Below are 23,206 nucleotides of genomic sequence, written 5' to 3' on the forward strand. Positions count from 1 at the left end.
GTAGAATCCCTTTGTGTCTGCAGACGCCTGTGTTCTCTGGACGTGGATGGGGCAAATGTAGCTCTATCATTTCAGGAAACCCTGCAGTTGTAATTGTAAACCCCTCCCTCCAAGACCACCAGAATTCCTAATGAGTTCTGATTTGCCTACGAAGGTGTGGAATTCAGATTTCATAACCAATTAGAACTCCCAGAAATGCCCTCCAGCCCATGCCATAGAGGCTCAGGGTCCCTGGGATGCTGCTGTCCACATGGAGATCTCAGGTACACAGGGCCTCCCAAATGGGGACTTTGTACCAAAGGGTGGCCACAGCGCAGAGGGGATGAAAACATGTCACCTGAGCACATCTCAGAGCAACTCTAAGAAAAAGGGACCCATGAAAGGCTTTTATTTCTGGCTCCTAAGAACTTACACACTTTGATTCTTCTTGTGGCTGTTAACGGCAGAAACCTGGTTCTTCTTGCTGAAGCAGTAAAGAATTACAGTACAGCAAGTCTATTAGCGTGCAAACAGGGTTTATTAGTGGTAGTTCTAATGGAAGAGACCGGGCCTTGCCAAGGTGCAGGAGAAAGCCAAGAGCAGGCGTAGCAAGAGCAAGGGTGGCAAAAGCGAGTGGCCAGAGGCCAGGGTGGCACGATGCATCAGTTCCTTTGTTCGACGACTTATATAGTTGGCAGGATGGCGGTGAGGGAGTTTCATATTGATTGGTGGGTAAAGGTGGTGCCAGCTTACCCTGGGGAGATGTGACTACCCAAACATAGGTTTGTGTGGGGGTTCTTTCCCAGAGAGTGGGAATGGTACACAGAAGTCCAAGGACTCCCTTCCCGCATTCTAGGCCTTGGGATGTTCAGGACCCCTGGCAACCTTAGTAAGATTGTTACAGAAGCCCTATCTCAAGGACTCTTCCCTCCCCCAAAACTATACCATCAGTTTTGCTTGTATTGTTTGGAATGTGGAATGTCTGGCAATCTTATGGGGCCAGGATCAAGATTGCTGGGTCAATGGGTGAGAGGTGTCCCCTTCCTCCTCCCTGCCTTGGTTTACTATCTATCCTACTTAAGTGCTAAAAGGCATCACCTGGCAACCAGGATGCTGGATGCTGGCCAGCAATAGCAGCGCAGTCTCCGAGTTCTTCCTGTGCTATCTCCTGCCTCATGGCCACAGGAGGTGTGGTCTGGTATCTTCTTCCCTCCTTCAGGAGGCTTTGCCAGTTTCAGTCCAACCAGACTTCACGGCCTCCTGAAATTCCTCCCCCATGGCATCTCCCAGGGTGGGACAGTGAACTCAGTGGCCCTTACCCTCTTCTAATGTGGGTTGTGATGATTCCTAAGATGGCTTCAACAGGGCCCAGGTGGCCCCATAATCTTATAAAGAGGTGTCCGACCCAGCACCTGCATGAAACAAAAGTAGGAAGGCTAGTACAGTTCTTTGCAATTATTGGCCTAGCATTTTCCCTCTGCCCTTTTCCCCTGTTAACACAACACCTTTAATTGAGGAAAAATGGCCCTTTCCCAGCATCCATCCAGGGCCAGGCCAATCATGTAACTCTATCCCCGACCATGTTTTACTGAGGGATGGCCCAGTGAACCAAGCTGGACCAGTCAGAATCCTTCCCTCGGGTTTCACACACAGGTGCTCCCAGAAGCAAACCTCTCACCGCTGGGTTCTAACTGCTTGGTGCTATGTCCCTGAGGCGTAAAGTGCTCTCGAAGTAAGAGAGTGTGCAGTTGGCATTCAGGAGGGCATTGACACAAGAGAAGGAGGAGGCTCCATACTCCTAAGGCAACCAGTTTCAAGTTGTGCCCTTTCTAGGCATGTCTGTGTGCAGCTTTCCATTTAATTCTGTTCATCTTCTTTTTTTCTCATTATAAAAATGATGTTCATTGTGGACAATTTGGGCAAAACAGAAATGAATTGCATTCCCATCAACACAGAGAAAATTGTTAACCATTTTAATCTTCTTCCTTCCAATTAAAAAAATTATTTGTTTTTAGAGAGAGGGGAATGAAAGGAGAAAAAGAGGGAGAGAAACATCGATGTGTGAGAGAAACACTGATTGGTTGCCTCTCACACGTCTTGTCAACGGAAACTGCCACCTAGGCACATGCCCTGACTGGGAATCGAACCAGCAAACTTTCACTTAGCAGGACTGGTCTTCTTCCTTCCAGTCTTTTTTCTTTGACCATTTTTTTAAAAGCAATCATGAGGTTTTACTAAATATAGGTTTTGTCACTAGAGCTTTTGTGTCTTACAGCTACCATGCAAGTCAAAAGTAGAGTTTCTAGCTGGTCCATCTTTAAAGAAGGGCAGGAAGTTATGTGTCTTTGGCAGCAGGTTTTCCTCTTGCTCCTGCAGAGCACCATTCCCTCCACCTTCGTATCAACATAGAAAACTTCCTGTTTCCCTGTTGCTGAGACTACAGGATTCCACTCGTCTTTTCAGTTCACCCAAAGGAAGATGAAGGAACCAATCAATTTTCGTTAAAGTGAAGACAAATGTGAAAATCATCTGGGCCCCCTTTTCTTCCCCAAACCATTCCCAATTTTGGTCATAATTAAGCACCTAAATAACTGGGTGGTGGTTCATACCCGGGAGTTTAGGCTTGGTGGGTTTCTGCATTTCCCACCATCAGATCAGTCTGCCCCACCACGCATGGTGTGGTGTTGGTGAGAAAGACAAAGAAAAAAGAGTTCCTTTTGAATCAAAGACCAAGAAACTAATGCAACAAGCAATATAGTTTATTTTTTTAAAAAAAGGAAAAAAACAACAAAAGGAAAGAAAAACAAATGACTTTTTAACTACCTTTTATAGATTAAGTAAAAATACTTGTATTAATATATATGTATATACATACTGCATATATATATATACATATGATATAACATTAAAATTACATGCTTCTCAGGACAGAAGAATTAGGACGTGTTCCCTCATATGAATTTAAAACTATCACAATTTAAAATCACTGCAAGAAAACTTGCTTCCTTTCTTTTCTTTTTTAGACTTCAAGTACCGGAAGTGATCAAATAGGATCTCAACGTGGGAAACCATCTGCTATGCACGAATGACGACGGACTGCCATGAATCATGAGTCACGGGCTTTGAATTTGCAAACGGATCTTCGTAACCCTACAGCTGTGTCAATCTTCTCCCTGAGATGGAGGGACTGATAAAGCCTGACGGTCTGTCGTTTCCTTGTGGACGTTCACATGGACGTTTAAACAAAGGCTAATGAACACGTGTCTTATCGCAGCAACAACACTGGCCATGAAATCGCTCTAGAGGAGGATTCCTTTCTCCCCTTTCCTTGCCAAACAAAACACAAAATTGCCGGTGGGGGGGACACCTCAGGGTGAAGCACCTCTGGCGATGATCAGCATACAGCAAGGGACAGAGAGGGAGCGTTTCCTTCATGACAGCTCCTGGCTGACTTGGATGATCTCAAACACACCCTCGTCTGCAAAAGGCACTCACATATTGTCTATTTATAAATCATACAGTGGGAGTCCATACATGAGGGGTTTTCCTATAAATATAAAAAAGATAAGCTGAGGACAGGATATATAACCAAAGAAAAGAGTTTAAGAAATGCACATTTTGGGTAAATGTGCACTTTTTATTTAAAGGACAATCAATATAATAGTTAAAAATTTTTCACCGAAAAGTTAGGAGTCCCAATAAAATTATCAGTAAGAAGCAAGGTACTAGAGGCTGAGAGGTGGAGTCCAGAACACAGAGAGGAAGGACGCTAGCTTTTCAAATGGCCAAAGGAAGAGATATGGTCAGCTCTTAAACCAGAAAGACCATTCACTCACGATGGAATGTGTGAGAGGGAGGGAGGGAGGGAGTGGCAGAGAAATAGGTGAAGTGGGAGGGAGGGTGGCATCCTTCAGTACATGGGCACAGGAAGGGATGCACCCGGAATCTCTGATGGGAAAGATGGGGGCTATACCCCCCTTGCTTCTGCAGTTTGAAGACACCCTGCCCAAGCCAAAGCTGCCCTCACCTGGACACGACCGAGCTAATGGAATTATAAGATGTGCCACTGTTGCAGCTTGAGGCATAGGCCTCCTGGCCATTGCCATCGAGGTTGATTTTGAACACAGAGGACGCCTTCAGTAGAAAGTCTGCTGCATCCCGGCGCCCCAGCTCCCGCAGTTTAGACATAAGGATGCCAACTGTGCTATCGGGGTAGGAGGTCCATTCCCGAAGCAGGGCATGGACTGGGCTTGGGAGGAACTCCTTGGGAGCCCCGTTATTGGTGTTGTACTTTGCCACAAGGTCAGGGAGGCCCAAGTTCATGGCGAGAAGGCACCAGTCCTTCCCCATAGGATCGGGCGGGTCCAGCAGGCGACTAAGTTTCCTCCGGGTCAGGAGGTTCAGGTCTGACGCATGAATATCCATTCCTAGGCTGGCCTGTGAGTAGATGTCGTGACACCCGAAGCACATGATGCTGCTGAAGCTCTCCTTGTACCCACCCATGGTGTTAGTCAGCGAGGTCTCCTTCAGGGTCTGCGCCCGGAAGAAGTCGCGTGGCTGGTAGATCATGACAGGCTCGTGATGCTCCCTCAGCTGCTGGGGGCTCAGGTAATGCTTCACAGTCAACAGTCCTGGCAGCGTGGTGGCCATGACGTTCTCGATGGTGCTGCACACCGAGTCCAGCAGGAGGCAGCACTTGATCTTTTCTGTCTCCAGCCCGCGTACCTGGACCTCGATGCCCTGGCCGTGGTTGACCAGGAGCACCAGCAGCTCGGCCCCGCGGTTGGCTATCTTGCAGCCACTCACCCACAGACGAATGTCTGCATCTCCCTCGGCACTCTGTTGGTGGATCCACCGGCAGAGGTTCACCTGGACCTTGTGGAAGATGCCACATGGGAAGGGGGTGAGGTGCTCCACGGGGACGATGCGTACACCGCCATAGACCATCACCTCGTCCTCCTCGTCTGTCCAGGAGCGGTGGAGATTGTCTGTCTTGATCAGGGCGGGGATGTCCACCATGGTCCCGTTGCTCAGGTCCCGGGCACAGATGTCCATGGCATCCAGGATCTGCAGCAGCTCTTCCACGTCGCTGTCGGGCACCAGGCGCTGGATGTCCTCCACCGTGTAGCGGCCCCGGTAGTGGTGCAGGGCCCGTGGGGTCTCCACGGACAGCAGCTTCCCAAGGACGCTGGTGCAGAGCCAGCGGGGATCCAGGAGCAGCACGTCCTGGACTGTTTCACTCTGCATGATGTTGATCTGCCAGAGGGGACAACGAGAGGTCACACATGGAAACCGAAATGAACAGAGGCACGAGCCGCTCAGAGCAGGAAAGGGCCCGCGCAGTGACAGAGCCTGAGCAGACGTAGCAAGGACTGACTCGGAGCACCCCTATATGTGGCTGGATCTCAAAGATCAATCACTACGCCGAAAAACCAGCTTGAGACGGTCATAAGAGAAATTTTAAAAAGACCACCGACTTTTAAACATGGTCAGTGTAGCCCTGGCCAGTTACTCAGTGGGTGGGAGTGTCATTCTGATACACCAGGGTTAGGGTTCAACCCCCAGTCAGCGAGAGCTCAGGGATCGACCAGTGAGGGCGGGCGTGGGTGGGTGAAATGGCTGATCGATGGTTCTCTCTTGTTCTCTTCCTCTCTCTCTCTCTCTCTCCAACACCAATCAAAACAAAAACCTTAAAAAAAACCCCTCTCTAGCTCAGAAGAAGCAGGTCAAAAAATGCAGAAACAGGTCTAAATAAATAAAAAGACCCTGCGAGGTTCTACTGGAGTCAATTAAGGGGGAAAAAAGATCAGTGCAATGAAAAGCAAAGCGAAACAACAAAAAATGGCGAGAGATGGCAGCTAGCCAAATGGAATCAGTGATTTTCGACTGGATCGAATCCCCCAAAATACGTAAGTAAAAATAGCTATAGAAAAATTATTGGCATAAGTGGCAAACATCTGAATAAGGACTATATATTCAATAATAACATATCAATATTATGTGTCCAGAATGTGATAGTTAATTATATTGAGGTTATGTGGGAAAATGTCCTCTCTTTGGGCGATATAGGCTAGATTATTTAGGGGTGAAATGTTTGCAAAGTAAGAAAATAAATAGTAGAGAGGGATAAAAGCAAATGTAGCAAAATGTAGACAACTGGTTAATGTAGACAACTGGTTAGTTTAAGTGCAGAGTATATGAGGAGTTGTACTATTCTCTCAACTTCTGTGAAGGCTGGCAATTTTTCAAAAAAAGACTTAGAATGTTATACTATACTGTACATTTTTAACACACATACATAAAAAAGTTCTGGAAAGACATGCTAACATGACAGTGATTAGCCCCAGTGAGGGGGAGCGAGGAATGAGACCAGAGGGGGGATGGTCAGAGAGGACCTTAGCTTTACCAGTCATACTTGTTTCTTAAAAAAGCAAAAGTTGGTCCCCTGGCTGGTGTGGCTCAGCGGACTGAGTGCCGGCCTTCGAATCAAAGGGTCTCAGGATCGATTCCCAGTCAGCCCACATGCCTGGGTTGCGGGCCAGGTCCCAGTAGGGGGTGCTCGAGAGGCAACCACACATTAATGTTTCTCTTCCTCTCTTTCTTTCTCCTTCCCCTCTCTCTAAAAATAAATGAATGAAATCTTGAAAAATGGCTGGTCAATTTTAAAAAGAAAAAAAAATCCACCCTCCCCACCCCCCAAAGTAAAAGAGAAATAATGGCTGAAAACTTCACCTACCTGGTGAAGGAAACAGACACCCAAGTCCAGGAAACACAGAATCCCAAACAAGATGAACCCTGATAGGCCCATGCCAAGACACATCAAAATAAAAATGCCGAAAGTTGAAGATAAGGAGAGAATCTTACAAGCCGATCTTCTGTAAGAATATCAACTGATTTTCGTCAGCAACTCTGAAGGCTAGGAGGGATGGCCATGATATATTCAACGTGCTAAAAGGGAAAGCCTACAATGAAGAGTACTTTACCCAGCAAGGTTATCACTCAGAATTGAAGGAGAGAGAGTTTCCCAGACAAGCAAAAGTTAGAGGAGCTCATTGCCACTAAACCAGCATTTAACAAGAAATTTAAAAGGACTTCTCTAAGAGAAAAAGGCCAAAACTAAAAAGATAATATAGGAAAGGAAAAAGAAATCTCACTGATGAAGGCAACTATCTAGTAAATGTGGTGGGTCAACTAATTCTAAAGCTGGTAGAAAGGGCAAAAGACAAAAGCAGAAAGAGCACGTGTAACCATAGTAACAAGTTAAGGGACACACACACAAAAGATGTAAAATATGTGAAAAACATAACTGGGGTGGATGAGTAAAAAATGTAGTGCTTTTAGAATGTGTTCAAACTTAAATGACCTTCAACTTAATAGAGAGCACCCTGGCTGGTGTGGCTCAGTGGATTGGCTCAAAGGGTTGTCGGTTTGATTCCGGTGGGGGCACATGCCTGGGTTGTGGTTGGTCCCTGGTTAGGGGCGTGCGGGAGGCAACTGATCAGTGTTTCTCTCACACATCAATGTTCATCTCCCTCTCTTTCTCCCTTCCTTCCCCTCTCTCTAAAAAAAATAAAGTTAAAAAAAAAGAAGAAACAGAGAACTATAAAAACAACCAGAAAACAATTAATAAAATAGCAATAAATACATACCTACCCATAATTACTTTAAATGTAAATGCAAAGGGAGAGATCCATAGTGTTACAATACTAGTAGGGGAACTGTAACAACCCACTTATATTAATGGAGAGATCACCCAGAAAGAAAATCAACAAAGAGTGGCCTTAAATGACACATTAGACTAAATGGATTAACAGATATTTACAGAATATCTCACTCCAAATCAGCAGAATACACATCCTTTTCAAGTGTGCATGGAACATTTTCCAGGACAGACCACATGTTGGGCCACGAAACAAGTCTTGGTAAATTTAGGACTGAAATCACATCAAGCATAGTCTCTGACCACAACCACACAAAACTAAAAATCGATTACAAGAAGAAAACTAGAGTAAAATACAAACACGTGGAGGCTGAACAACATGCTATTATATAATCAATGGTTTGATGAAGAAACCAAGGAGGCAATAAAAAATATATTGAACCAAATGAAAATGGAAACAATAATCTAAAATCTGGGACACAGCAAAAGTAGTTCTAAGAGGGAAATTCACAGTAATAGAAGCCTACCTCCAGAAACAAGAGAAATCTCAAGTAAACAATCCAAACTTACACCTAAAGAAACTAGAAACAAACAAAAAGCCCAAAGTGTGTAGAAGGAAGGAAATAATAAAGATCAGAGCAGAAGTAAATGAACTGGAGACAAAAAAAAAACAAACCCCAAAACCCCAACCAAAAACAAAGCAATAGAAAAGATCAATGAAACTAAGAACTGGTTCTTTGAAGAGATAAACAGAATAGTTAAACCGTTTGCCAGATTCATCAAGAAAAACAAGAGAAAGCGCAAAAACAAGACAAAGAGCCCAAATTAATAAAATCAGAAAGAAAAGGGAAGAGACGACCCCCACAACAGAAATAAAAAGGATTGTAAGAGAATAGTATGAGCAATTACACACCAACAAATTTGACAACCTACAAGAAATGGATACATTTTTAGAAAAATAATCTTCCAAGACTCAATTTTGTTTCTAGTAGTCAGTCTGTTCAGATTTTCTGTGTCTTCCTGATTCAATCAGTAATCAAAAAAAACTCCCAACAAATAAAATTCCGAGACTAGAAGGCTTCACAGGTGAATTCTACCAAGCATTTAAAGAAGAATGAATGCCTATCCTTCTCACACTATTCCAAAATGCTGAAGAGGAAAAGCTCCCAAACTCGTCTGTGAGGCCAGCCTCACCCCGATGCCTCCAGGACCCCTGCTGGGGCTGGCAGGGCCCTTACCTCGCCGGCGCTGTGGAGCTGCTGGGCTATGCACCTGAGGTCCTCCTCACTGGCCAGGGGGTTCAGCTGGTCCTGCACGTCATACACAAACTGCTGCAGTGACATCAGCTGGTTGGGCCCGTTGAGCTTCCTCCAGGAAGGCAGCGTGGAGATGATTTTCTCGCACAGGTGAGTCATCGGAGGGCAGACCTAGGACGTGCAGGGCGGGACAGGTCAATTTACAACTGTGGGGACTTGGGGAAGGCCGCATGTTCATGGGGACAATTGTTGAAATATTATTCCCTTTTGGACGAATTCTTGGTAATTGGCTTAAAATAAGTTTTTAATCTTTTAACTTGGTGAAGTAAATTAGTCTGTGCTACAGACTCATTGGCTCCACCACACCTTTCTAATTAAAAACCACACTGCACTGCATCATTCACTGGGCAGTCCACTCATGGATCACAGCTTTTAGGTCAGCAAAATTCCGCTCCCTGTTCAAAAGACAAAACAAAACAAAACAAAAACAAAAAACCCCCAAACACCCCACAAAAAATAAAAGCAAAATTCCCAGGGATAAAGGCAGTTCCAACTGCCTGACCTCAGGAGTTGAGGGTATGTGTGTGAAGCAGGCATCATACCACGTCCCAGGGCAGGGACACCCTATGACCTGGTGCGCACAGGCCCTAATCCCACCTGGTGGGGAGGCACAGGGAACCCTTCACAGGCTGCTGTTCCCCATCGTTACCCAATGGCTTCTGGGACTGGGTTCCTCCGAGACCCCGCCAGGCTACTCCCCGCCTGCTGACTGTGCCTTGGTGGGGCCCCATCAGAAAGCCAGAGCCAGGCTTCGTGCGAGGAGAGGGACCCAGCAAATTGCAGAAGCATGCCTGAAGGTGGAGCCTGGCGTTGGGAGAGTGGCAGGTCCTGTCAGGGAGGCAGTGAGCTCTCACTGCAGGAGGTGGCAGTCTGGCGCTGGCCGACATGGGAGAGGCACATGCTCCCAGTACTTGCAGGCACGGGCAGCAGAAGCTCTCCAGGAGCATGTTACCCTTTTAACGCCAATTTCAGAGAGCTTTGTGAATATGATGGATAATAACCTTGGATGTGTCAAACCCATGGAGAATATAATTCCCCTGTCTATCTCACCTTGTAACTTTGTTAATAGAATTTGTTTGCCAGAAAAGAAACAGGTAACTTTTATGTTGTCAGATAGGTATATTTTCTTTGACAACTTCTGGGGTTTTCTATCTTCATTTGAAAGGTTTACGAAAGCAGTCCCAAGTTATTTTAAATTCCCTTCTCTTACATTTCCATTAAAGATAGTGCTTTATTTTACACTTAAAAGCTTTAATCTGCCTAGAATTTATTTTTGGGCTATGCAGTGATTAGGAGTTAACCTTATTTCTTTCTAGGCTTATATCTAGTTGTGATACCTCCTTTATGAATTTTAAGATTAAAAACGCAGTCCTCTCAATCCCTTTCAGATGCTACCTGGAACTGTATCAAATTAGATAATTTGGGAAAGTGAAACATTTACTTAAAATCTTGCCATCCAAGAACACAGTCTCATTCCATTTTGTTCATTCATTACTTTATGCCTTTCAATAAATGGTGGTGACTTTTTTTAGACTTTTCTGTGTTTTCTAAATATTTCGCGTCACTTTTTTGTATCATCAATATATTTTTTTAAAATCAAGATTTTATTTTTTAGAGAGAGGGGAAGGGAGGGAGGAAGACAGTGAGAGAAACTTACTTTGGCTGCTTCTCACATGCTCCTCAACTGGGGAATCAGCCTGAAACCCAGGCACGTGCCCTGACTGGGAATCGAACCAGTGACCTTTTGGTTCCCAGGCCAGTGCTCAACCCACTGAGCCACACCAGCCAGGGCTGTACCATTATATTTTTAAAAAGTGTATTACATTTATTGGGGTGACTATGGTTAAGAACATCATATAAGTTTCAAGCATCCGATTCTCTATCACCTGCATATTGCATTGTGTGCTCCACCCCCAAAGTCTAGTCTTCCCCGTTACCATAGGTTTGACCCCGTTTACCCTCCTCATCCTCCTCCAGCTCCCATCTCCTCTGGGAACCACTTCTGTTGTGTCTGTGAGTCTGTCTCTTTGTTTTGTTTGATCGTTTGTTGCTTTCTTTTCATATCCTACGTATAGCTGAAGTCATATGGTCCTTCACAAGTCACTCTTGAGTTGCTTCTGTAATTTGTCAAAAGCAATTTTACTTTTAAACAAACCACTAAAACTGTCATAACTTCCTACACTCTCAGGTGGTCCACCTTGTCCATCACAACCCCTTCACCTCACAGCCATCTCCTTCTTTCTCTGCTCTTTCTTAGGATGAAAGCCTGTCTCTGCAGCTGCTTTGCACTGCATCCCCAGAAAACTGACCCAAACCAGAGGGCAGGACAAAGATACCCAACTCTCGGGGTCCCTGATGGGCTGGGCAGAGGCAGGGTTCCTGCCCTTCCCTGGTAGACTCACCGAAACAATCTGGCTCCGTATTTCTTGCAGGTGATTTCGAAGTACTTTCATGTCCTTAGACCCAGAAGCCCCCGCATCCAGAACAAACAGCTTGTTTGAAATATGCAGATCATTCCCAAACCTAAGGGAAGAGTGGTAGCCTCATCAGGGGTGTTTCCACGACCGGGCCCGAAAGGCTGGGAAGGGCCAAGCAGTTCTGGTGACCTGGCAGAGGTCCCCCTCCCTGCAGCTTGCTGGGCTCTGTGCTGTGACACAGGGGCAGAGGCTGGAGACACCAGGTGCTTCCAGTCATGCAGACAAGCACCTCGGGCCCATACAACAGCAGGGACACGGGTGGGACGATGTCAGCTGCCCTGATGCAGGCAAGGTGAGGCCTGACATGCTCACCTTACAAGTTACGAGAAGAGATGCTGCAGTTGATAGAGTAAGAGTAGAGGGAGGAGTATGACAGCTACAACTTAGATCCAAAAATAGGAGCAGAAGCCCTACTTTTCACATCAGGAGACAGCAGGTTGCCGTCTTCCGTGGAAGAGAACTGAGGTTGCTGACACAGGATGCAGGCTGCAGGTTTAAACTTAAACTTGCTGCTGATAGACACCGAGTAGGAAACACAGGGCGGGGCAGACGAGGCTTATGGCTGTGAGGACGCGAAACAGGGTTTATCCTTGTAGTACTATTTATTAAGTATTGTATTGTTCTCCACACGAACAACTGTGAGCCTGTCTGTCTGCCCCACCCGGTGTGTATTTGTACAGGGCGGCTGTGCGCGCATCCACGTCTGTAAGTGAAGCACGAGTTTTACAGAACGAGACGGACTTCGATATTCCCCGCTGCACCCCGCTCCGCTCCGTCCCCCTTCACAGAGTCGGGCAGGACCCTCGGAATGAGTCTCATGACCCGGTTATTTTGAGAAATGTTGATCAGTGGTACCATGATAATCGTCAAAAAAGCTGAAAGCTGAAACAATGAAAAGAATTATGCATCTAATGTATCCATGGTGACCACAGTTGCTAACACTGTATTTTAGTTAGAATTTGCTGGGAGTAGAACTTCAATATCCAAGAGAGAGAAATATGAACGATGGGTGCTTTAATTACCTCGATGGTGCTAATCCTTTCACATTGTAAACATATATCAAATCACCACAGTGTATAGTTTAGATATCTTACAATTGTATTTGTCAATGATAAATCAATAAAGTGAAAACAATACATAAAACAGGTTATCTCTAAAAGAAGTTATCTCTAGGCAGTGGGACCGAGAGGTGATAAGAAAAGCTAGAAGACTGTTTCTTTTTGTCCTGCGCTATTTACTTCTGTTCGATTTGTTATTATGTGTATTCATTGCTTTGATAAAAATGAAAAGTACAACAAAAAGGCAACCAGAGAAAAGAGGCCTTTAATTTCTGGAAGTCCTTTCGGTAGCTCACGGGACTGGGGTTGTGTTACCGCTGAAGACCCAGTGGCCGCCCCTCACCTGTTTCTGATCTCTTTCAACAAGGTTGTGTCTTTATCGTATCCGAACTCGCCGCCAGCCGGGCGGGGGACGTTCATGATGTCGGCGTGGGTGGCCACCAGGACAACTCGGAGTGGGTTCTTCAGCTTGCCGCCGAAGGCTGGGGGCAGAGAGAGAACTGGTTCAGAGGTGGGTCCTCCTTCCCGGTTCCCTTTCCTCCCCAGGTGAGGGGGGTTGAGCTGGCCGCAGGCCCCGGCTGTCCTCCAGGTGGATGTGCAACCTGCCTGGAGACTTGAGGCCCCCCACCTGCTGTGCCCTGTAAGCCCTGGGCCCCAGGCCCTGCCAATAACAGAAGGGGCCTGTTTTCTGGGTCTCGAGAAAAGCTGTCCAGGAATGGACCAGAACGGACCACAAAATACAAGGCAGCTTCTCAAATCTATCTTCAAATGGGCCCTGCTTGCAGGGTGCGGGGAGATCTGACCTCTGAATAGGGGGTCGCCCTTTCCAAGCCCAAAGAAAGCCCTCTGAATGCAGCAGCACCACAGAAATGACTCAGAAGGGAAACTCCTGCGATCCACCCAGACGACCTCCCACTTCTGGAAGTGTTTAAGATGAAACCATAAAAAAAGAGAGAGAGAGAGAGAAAGAAAGAGATAAAGTGATGGTCCCTGTGGGGAATTAAGCTCAATTTATTTAATTATGCATATGCTTTTCAAAGAGAAAATTAACTGCTGAGTTTTGTATTTCACCAGACAAGGCTGCTGCTTTTGTCGTAGGAAAAGAACGATGCTGTTTTCTCCTCTAGGATAAAGTCAAGATAATGCATTCGGTCAGTATGGTCCTTTTTCTTGCATTTTGATGGAACTCCAGAATGCAGGAGAGCTCATTCTGCTTAGGAATTACGTACCCAAGAGGGACAGGCGCAGTAGCTATCAAAGGAGGCATTCCACCTTGCACCAACGAAAGTGACCACAGCTCTAAAATATAGGAAGAATGTGAGAAACGGCCCTTACGGAATAACAGCTCAGTCAGGTCTCTGGCAGAAATATGTGGTCATGAAACGACTCCCTGCGGAACACAACGAACAGCTGAGCCTCGGGGGCCTCCCAGAGCGTCAATCTTCCAGCAGGAAGGAGGGGCGCGGGTGTCCGCGCCCTTGGCCACAGGCTACAGGGGCCCAGCCCGGCAGGGGAGGTGGGGGCCAGTGGGGAGCGTGCTCACTCATCCGGGGCTGTCTCAGCTTACCTACGGGTTCTTCAACGGGCACAAGAGACTTCAGGAAACTGAGCCAGAAAATCACTTGATTCAGCTGGATCTCATAGGGCTCCTCTAGACTAAAAACGATGACATGGATTGATGTGGGATCATTGGCGGCAAAATAGTCATAAGAGCAGAAGTACACAGGATTTCCAGAGAACTCCCACACACTGAAATCGCCAACTCCTACAGAGAAAAATGAGGCTTACTGTTGTGAAACGCCACCCCCAAATTCCAGTCACGGTTTTCCTTAGCACTTTAGAGGGTACCGGTAGGGATGGTGTCATCCAGAGTGTTTATCTGTTTGTCTCTGCACTTAAAGTACAGAGCTATCTTTGCAATATCCTTGTGATGTATGCCTGGGTCATTTTGGAAGATCCCCAGGGCTGGTTGAGAGCCTCCTCCTACAGCACAGGCACTCCTGGGGCTCACGACCCTCAGCGTCTGGCAGCTAAGTCCTCCATGTGAAAAGTTCTGGAACACAGAACGAGGCCCCCTGAGGACTGGGAGCACTGGCAGCCAGACTTGGGATGGGGAGGAGGCCTGTGGAGGAAGAGGGGCAGGGGCGGTGGGTGCTGAGGACACGCTTCTCCTTCCTTTATGCCATGGGGCCAGCTTGCTCGAAGAACATTTGACTTTTAAGGGAACAAAATGTGCATGACCTTTAATTCTGTTCCACTGGGGTGTATGGTTCTCAAAGTGGGGTTCCTGGACCAGCAGCAGCATCACCTGGGAACCCCCAGACCTGCTGAACCAGAAGCTCTAGCGGAGGGGCAGGCAGTCTGTTTTCACGAGCCCTCCAGGGGATTTGTGCAAGGAGGGGTTTAAGAACCTCTGCTTTAAGCCTTGGCTGGTGTTGCCCAGTGGATTAAGAACCTCCACTTTAGGTCACACGCACGGAGTAGCCTTCATGAAGCTGCTCCCACCTGCCTCCCTGTGCCAGCTGCTGTACCAAGCCCTTTAGAAATATCAGCTCATAAAATCCTCATGGCTGAGGGAACTGAGTCTCGGAGAAATTGCTTTATCCTTTTCTAAACTGGGTCTCCACAAGGGAGGGGCCTGCTGTTCCAGTGACTTGGGCCCAGATGGGGGCCTGGAGCCCTGGGGTTGCTGCAGGGAAGATGCAGCTGTTACAGGAGGAAGTAAACCATCCCTGACAACATTTAAAACTTCACCCCCTTGGAAATGTTTAGAGCAAAGAATACACTTGAAATTTTTTTGCTTATGAAAAAAAATTGCCTATGTCGGTATAATGCATTAGCCATGAATATAGATGTATTTAAAAATAATTCTTTTTCTATATTGGGTATATCAACCTGCTAGAGGGATCCTATTTTATGAGATTTCCCATCCAAGTGGATGTTTAGCTGTACTTTAAAAAATATATTAGTTTACCCAATAGTAAAATAATTTATTAAGCACCTACTACGCACCTGGTGCTTTGCTAGGTGCAGAGGACATTAACCAGCCCTGCTTCCGCTCTGGGCCACTGCCAGCGTCACTGCACTGGCTCTTCCTCTGTCGGTCGTGGGGCTGGGATGCTGCCCACGGGGACAGGCTCCCTCTGGGGAATCGCCTAAAGCCCTGGCAAGGGGATGCTTGAAGTCCTTCCGCTTTGCGGTGGGCGGGACGTACCATTCAAATAGGCGTTCTGGATGTCGATGGCCTTCGTGGACTGGTCGTCCGCGGAGCAGTGCGCGTGGTGCGACGGAGCCACGAACACCTCCAGCATCCCCTTGGTGAGGCCCGGCTCAAACATCATGCTGCGGCTCCTCACGCTCACGTTCTCGCAGCCCGGGTACAGGTTGTTGATGCTCACGGAGACTGCGGGCAGACAGGAAGCCGGTGAGACCTGCACAGGGCAGCGCGCACGCTTGCTCTCCCTCCCGGCCTTTGCTCCTGCGTGGCGCTTTCCCGGGACACTACGTCCTCACCCCACTCCTGCTTCAGGTGGGGTTGTGTGCGCTTCTTGGATAGCCTGATTCTTTTGGTTCGCGTCCCCTCCCGTGTCCCAGAGGCTGACCCCAGGGACTGCATCTCCCAGGCTCGATTGCCATTTGCTGCTGGCTCAGGTCGGCCAATGGGAGGCACTGGAGAGGCTGAGAGGGGAGAAAGGCTGCCCACTGGGCGGTGGCTCAGCCTTTGGCCTCCAGAGTTTTCCGGAGATGATAACACAAAGGCCAGCTTCCTATGGCAGACAAGCTTCTGGCTGTCTGAGAGACATTAATGGGGGCACCTCTCCCAGGAAAGGAAAAGGGCCTGAGCATTCTAGTGAGGTTGTGGGTGTCCAGAGCGCTGGTCTGGGAGACGGCAGAGCACGGCCCCCGGGCACCGACTAGCAGTGCCACCCTGAAGTGACGATGCTGCCGTTTCGGGAAACAGACCTCCTTCCCTAGGGGCCACAGCCACCCAGTATGGCCTGCACCCTTCCCCAACCCGGTCTCCCCCAGGTGGCCCTCATGTCATATTTGTGCCATGCTCTGATTTTCCAAAGACATCGTGAATGCTGTTTTTGAGCGGCAGGAAGTTGACTGGTGAGCTGCCCGGACTAGGGCTGGTGGGAGGCCAGGCCCTGCGTGCTGCTGCCCCCTGCCGGCGGCCCCCTCAGTGCAGGCTGTGCTTGCCCCTCACGGGGCAGCAGAGGGCCTGCTACAGGGCCTGCAGGCAGGGCTCCTGGCTATTTCCAGTCCTCAGGCAGGTCTAGATCTAATTAAAGATGAGTTTTGGGTCTTCCAGAGACTTTTTGGATAGAAACTTTACCCCGTCCCCCTGCCCCCTTGGAGCGGACCAACCACCTGGTACCAAGCAATGCAGGCCTCCACAGGTTATGCATCTTTTCTGTACTTGCCTAGGCCCTCCAGGAGGCCACCTGGCTTTGGCCAGACAGATCTGGGACTGAATTACACCTCTGACACTGACTACGGGTGACCTTGGCCCAGAGGTCACACACGCCAATGCATTCCTGAAATATCATTTCTATAAAAGGCAAACTTTCACTCATGGGGTGGGGGAGTCTGCTTCTGAGCCCTCTCTCCTGATCTATGGGACTCTTGGAGTTAGGGGGCTGGGTGGAGATGGGGCCAAATGCAGGGAAAGTGCCCCTCTATACGGGGCAGCCGCCCGCCTGCCCACTGACTGGCACCAGGTGGGAATGTGATCCGGTGCAGCCAAAGCTTCCACTCTTCCATGAGAAGCAAAGTATTTAGCTTTTTAGGTGAAATATTTTGATTTTTAAAAAATTTTATTTTAATTTTTATTGAATTTATTGTGATATTAATACAATTATATAGGTTTCAGGTGTACGGTTCTGTAATATACTATCTGTATATTGTATTGTGTGTCCACCACCCTAAGTCCAGTCTCCTTCCATCACCATTTATCCCCCCTTTACCCTCTTCTACCTCCCTCACCCCCCTTTGCCTCTGGCAATCACCATACTATTGTCCGTACCTATGAGGTTTTTTCTTTTTATAAAAAGATTTTATTTATTTATTTTTAGAGAGGGGGAGGGAGAGAGAAAGTGGAACATTGATGTGCAAGAGATACAACTAGTGGTTGCCTCTTGTATGCCTCCAACTGGGCACCTGGCAGCAACCCTGGCATGTGCCCTGACTGGGAATTGAACCAGTGACCCTTTGGTTTGTAGGCTGGCACTCAATCCACTGAGCCACACCAGCCAGGGCAGGGTGCATTTTTGGTTTTTTTTCCCCCTTAATCCCTTCACCTTTTTTAAGACTGGCAGCTAATTCCATTTTTCTCTTTCCCCTTGCCCATACTGCAGCTTGCCAGGCAGCTGGGTTTCAGCCTCTGCCTCAGGCAGAAACACCTGGTGTCTGTAAGCCTTGAGTTCCTTTTCTCTGAAATGGGTTTATGACACAAGTGTGCAAAATTAAGAAACTCCAATGAGACGAGGTGTGAAGCACCTGGAGCGGAGGTCGGCACACACTACGTTCATCCCACACGTGCCTTCCCACAGTGTCTGGCTCCTCCCTAGGTTTTGTTGTCCTCTGCCCAAGAAGCAGCAACTTTGTCAGCTTGATGATCAGTTTTTGACGTCTCCTTAGCTTTCTCTCCTGTGTTTCTGGCATTTGTCACTTTTTTGAGACTTACAAGTCCCCAAATGGACTTTCAGGCACAGGACCACAGACAGCAGAGCTGCGTTTCCTGAGAGAGCAGGGACGTCAGCTCCCGGGAGAAGGGAACACATTTTGAAGATTTCCCCCTGCTGGTCAGAACCCAGCATCCTCTGAGATGATGGGACCCCAGAGAGATTCTAAAGAACTAGGGCCCGTGGGCTGCAAGAAAGAGCAGTGTTTACCTCCTAGCAGTCCTTCTGAAGAAGCCCAGCCCTCGCTGAGGAGGGACCTTGACATAGATGTTGGAGGGTTCGGGCCAAGAAGGCAGCTCTGAACCAAGGGAGCTGAGAGAACAAGAGGAGCAGCGTCCCCATGAGGCCGCTGTGTCTGTGCTGAAGGCAGCGGGGGAGGCTCATTCAGTGGAGAGAATCTTCCGTCACTGAGCCCCCGACCCCGTCTCTCTAAGCACGGGCTGAAGGACGTTGCTGCACACGTTGCGACTTACTGATAGTCTGGCCATCCTGAACTGAATTTTATCAAGAATCTACCTCCAGATTCTTCCAGATTTGGAAACTTGACCACAAGAAAGATGAATGGAGACATTACTTCTGAGTGTAGGGTTGAGCAGCCGAGGAAATCTATTCCTCGAGGGGAAGCCACATACCACTTGCTGCATGGCCGGTTCAGTTTAGCTCATGGGACCTGGGCCACCAACTTTATACTTAGTGAGGACTTATTAAAAATTCCAGACCACAGATCCACACAGACCTCTGTTTTGCGTCTCTCTGTTTTACACACACACATACACACACGGTCTCCACCCTCCCTGCCCCCAAACAGGGGTTCGGACTGAACTGACCTTAATCCACTGCAGGAGAGAGCTGGCTCCCTCTAGAGGGACACGGTAACTGCCAGAGGTCGCTGACCTTGGACTAGGAACACTGGCAAAATTACGGTGCCAATGGAAAAGGTGGGCACACAAATGCTCTTACTCAGAAGCTGTGTCACTAACTAGCACTGACTCAGGAGCCAGACACTTCATGAACTGCCAGCTGTGTGACCCTGGGCAGCCGACTTGACCCCTCACGGCTTCTGTAAAACACTGGTAAAAATACTCTGTAATCCTGACTCATGGATGAAATGAGGTTTCACATGTCCACATTTTGCCTAGTTCCTGATACAGTTAGTGCTGGGTAAGTATCAGCAATATGAGTTAGCAATTTCATAGTCATTCTAATTAAAAATGCATTTTGGTTATTCCTCCCCCCCCCCCAAGTTTCTGCTGTGCTCAGAGACGACAGGTTGAAAGGGGCATATAAATCTCAGCCAACTGTCCGCCACGAATGCTTCCCAGACCTCCCTCCTCGTGGAGAGAAGAATTACACAGGACCACAAACTGTAAAACATTTGTTTTCAACCTGGGGAACAGATATGACCTTTGTGACATGTACAGAAAGTGAATTTGAGGCGCAAGGCTTCAAAATTGACTTTACTTAGGAAAATCTCTGAAGGTCTCTATTCTTACTTAGCAAACCTTCAGTCCCTCTCTCTATAAAGTGGGGTTCAGGAGAAGTAACACCCTGGTTGCACACTTTCCTCGTGCTCACTGCGGTGTTTCTCCCTGGGGAAGGACAGGTAACCCTGAAGTTGTGGGTGGGAATCTACGGATATTTGTGTCTCAGGAAGGCGGAGGAAGACAGCAAAGCCCGCTTCCCAGCGAGGGTCCCTGTGAGCAGAGGGACCAACTGTGAAAACCCTTAAGGAGCCTTTCAAAACCGTGACCAGCTCTGAATGTGCAGGATGGCGATCCCATGTGAATCCAATTTTGTTGCCCTACCTCCTCAAATTTCTAGGTGTTCCTGCAGCCTTCCAGGAAGAAAGCATGGGGCACAGACCCACCCTGGGGCCAATATTCGATCTGTGCAGTCTGGAAAAGCGTTAGTCTAAGCTCTCTGCGTCTGTAGGAGTAGAGGTCCTGAGTGGAACTCAACACAATTCTGCTATTTGCACATCCGTGACTGAACTGTTGTGTGTGTGGCCGTGACTTCAGTGAGACCCTTTCCTTACTACTCTGGGCAATAGGAGAGCTAGACCCCACCTGAAAGCCACTCAGGCGGTGGGATCTAGTCAGCCTGGGATCAAGTGACCATAGCAAAGCCACCACTTATTTTAGACCCTGACCCGAGGGAGGGCCAAAAACTACTGTAGAGGCAGTGGCTGGGTTGGAGGTGCCTACCTGCCGGCTTGGAAGCCAAGGGCGAAGGCGGAAACCTTGTGGAGTTGGTGGAGGAGAGTCTGGGCCGGCGTCGTCGGAAGAAGCTCCTCAGCAGCCCACACTTGAGGGATTCCACCAGGGTGGTTTTCCCAGAGCTCGAGTGGCCGAACAGCTTCAGTTTGATTCTTGGCTGCAGGTTCTGTGTGGGTCGCAGCTGCTGGATGAAAAGTCCTCGATGCGTATCCTGAACACAGATGAAAGAGGGCCTGTCAGTCCCTGATTTTCAGGGTTCTGAACCTCCGGGTTGCATCCATCTTTCCTGGTCTGCGATTTTTACCCATTTTGAAGATTATTTTTTAGAGAGAGGGGAAGGGAAGGAGAAAGAGAGGGAGAGAAACATCACTGTGTGGTTGCCTCTCATGCACCCCCTACTGGGGACCTGGCCTGCAACCCAGGCATGTGCCCTGACTGGGAATCCAACGGGCGACCCTTTGGTTCACAGGCCCGCGCTCAATCCCCTGAGCCACACCAGCCAGGGACGATTTGTACCCATTTTGTTCTGTCCTCATCACATGTTTAAAAAAATTCATGTAAAATGCACATAACACTCTCTTAGGAACTTTCAAACGTACCGTACAGCAGTATTAACTAGTTATCACATTTTACATTATATTCCCCATATCTAATTTATTAAAGATTTTATCTGGTTAAGAGTCTTTTTCAAAAGTTAAAAACAAAACTAAACGCACATAACACACCATTCGCCCCTTTAAAGCGTGCCGTTCAGAGGCTGCCAGCACGCTCACAGTGTCGGATGACCGCCACTGCCTTCCAGTTCCGGAGCATTTGCATCGCCCCAGGGAAAGGCTCCATGCCCATGAGCGGTCACTTCCCACTGCCCTCTCCATGCAGGCCACCTATCTGCTCTCGGTCCCTGAGGATGTGTCGGTTTGCAGTTTGATGCACAATGAATGGGCGGAGCCAAAACAGGGCCAGCCCTGTGAGAAAGGCCAGGGGCCCCGGCTCCTCTCCAGTGGCAGGGGTCTGGCACTGTGACGGTTTGAGATGCAGAGAACCAGCGCTTCACGAGGTAGAAAGCTAAACCATGGGGAGGGAGCCCGGAGACCCAGTAACCTTTCCACTTCCTTCTTTCTCAATCCTACAGGGAGAAGCAAGTCTCCCCAACACCAGATAATTCACACATTCGTTCATTCATCAATGAACATTTATGGAGGGCCTCCTGTGTGCTAAGCACAGTGCTGGGCCTGGGGATGTCTGGATCGTCCCGATCTGTGGGATCGGAGACACACAGACATGTGAACACTGACATCTAACGTCAGCTGAGTGCTTCTGATGGGCCGGCGCGTCAGGGTGTTCTGTGCGCCCAGAGAACGCACCTCAACGTCCACATGGTGGCACGTCAATCATGCCACGCGGCTCCATCCTGTCTCAGGCGCCAGCCTCATTTCCGCCACCCCAGCCTGGCTTCTGGCTCTGTGACAAGCACCTGTGGGAGCTGTGACATGCAGCCTGAGGTGGATTCCTCCTCTCCTCCCCCAGGTGGACCCCTCTGCTCTTGCTTGGTAACTTCCATGAACCCCACGAGACCTGTCTTGCTGTGCTCTCTCCCGCACTTTTCCTCCCTGGCAAGTTCAAGCCCAGACGCAAGTGTCTCCATTATGACCCTGCCAGATAGCAGGGTGGCTGCGTCCTCTCTGTCCAGACTAGTAGCCAACTTGACAGGAGAGACAGTAACCCCAGCACCTGGCTCAGGCAGGATGTTCAACAGGGAGGTGTGGCATAAGTGACTTGACTGAGGGGTGACCCATGCAAGAATGGTTCAGAGGTAGGCGCCTTCCTTTCTGTCTCAGTGTGACCTCAGACCTAGCCAGACCGTTGCTTCCAGTTCGAAATCCTGAGAGGCGTTGATTTACTGCTGAGCCACTGTTACTTTTCCCACTAACGACCAGGCAAACTCCGATGAAAACTCCCAACTCTCCTAAACGGTCCAAAGTTTCTACCCCTATTTTCTGTTGGTAAATTGTGACCCCACTTTCTCAACAGGGCAACACTGCCCCCTAGTGGACGTTGAAGACACCTGCAGGGACATTTTTAGGTCTCACTGCTGGGGGATGCTGCTGGGGGTGGGTCTGAGGCCCAGACGCTACACAGGATGTCCTGGGAGTAGGAATTCTCCTGGGCTGACTTGTAAGTGTCTGCTGAGCATTTATATAGGAAATACACCTGTTTGTGAGATCTGAGCTTAGGATTTAACTGCATCATTTTACATATGACCCAGAGGATTTTTCGGGGGGGGGGAACATCATTTAACGCATACTGAGTTTTCCAAAAATGCAACTGTTTTATAAATCACACATATATAATTTTTATTATATATAATTTATATATTATGTATTATATATCACATATGATATATAATTATATAAAAATTATATATGTGATATATAATTATATAAAATTATATATGTAATATATAATTTTGATCTTTCCGAACACGCTGTCAGCAGTCGCTGCCGTGTCAGAGTTGCCACCCAGCCCTGCGATGGCCGTGGGCATCTGTAGGTGTCGGGTTCAGTGATGCTGTGAATGGGTCAGGGTACCTGCTGATTTTGCCCCGCCCCCGCGTGCCCTGCGACCCGGCATTTACATACTAAAACACTGTATTTCACTGTAAATATTTTTCTTCAATGTCTTTGTTACATTACAGTGAGGGCATCCTATGAATCTTTTAAAATTACCTGAGTAGGTGCCTTGTTATCTGCGAATTTCATTTCGGGAGGGTAAAGAAGCATCACTAAAGGTATGTTATACAGGGTGGGGTTGGC

At 48.1% G+C, this 23,206-nt stretch overlaps 1 protein-coding gene across 4 annotated transcripts in view; it reads right to left on the reverse strand.

The window, feature by feature from the left end:
- Nucleotides 1–1,279: 1,279 nt before the first annotated feature.
- Nucleotides 1,280–23,206, reverse strand: part of DAPK1 (death associated protein kinase 1) — a 174,954-nt gene continuing 153,027 nt past the window's right edge. For 3 of the 4 annotated variants that reach the window (XM_045195116.2, XM_053923386.1, XM_045195117.3), the window contains exons 20-27: nucleotides 20,382–20,604; nucleotides 15,705–15,893; nucleotides 14,058–14,255; nucleotides 12,834–12,972; nucleotides 11,358–11,478; nucleotides 8,878–9,066; nucleotides 4,007–5,235; nucleotides 1,280–1,391 (exon numbers count right to left, since the gene is read on the reverse strand). In XM_045195116.2, coding sequence (XP_045051051.2) covers nucleotides 1,295–1,391; nucleotides 4,007–5,235; nucleotides 8,878–9,066; nucleotides 11,358–11,478; nucleotides 12,834–12,972; nucleotides 14,058–14,255; nucleotides 15,705–15,893; nucleotides 20,382–20,604 — 2,385 coding nt within the window. In that variant the 3' untranslated portion in view covers nucleotides 1,280–1,294. Of the gene's footprint in view, nucleotides 1,392–2,717; nucleotides 3,527–4,006; nucleotides 5,236–8,877; nucleotides 9,067–11,357; nucleotides 11,479–12,833; nucleotides 12,973–14,057; nucleotides 14,256–15,704; nucleotides 15,894–20,381; nucleotides 20,605–23,206 lie in introns of those variants that run through there. The other variant, XM_053923396.1, reaches the window with a different exon arrangement.

Source organism: Desmodus rotundus, chromosome 1 (genome assembly GCF_022682495.2).
Source record: "Desmodus rotundus isolate HL8 chromosome 1, HLdesRot8A.1, whole genome shotgun sequence".
Taxonomy (NCBI): domain Eukaryota; kingdom Metazoa; phylum Chordata; class Mammalia; order Chiroptera; family Phyllostomidae; genus Desmodus; species Desmodus rotundus.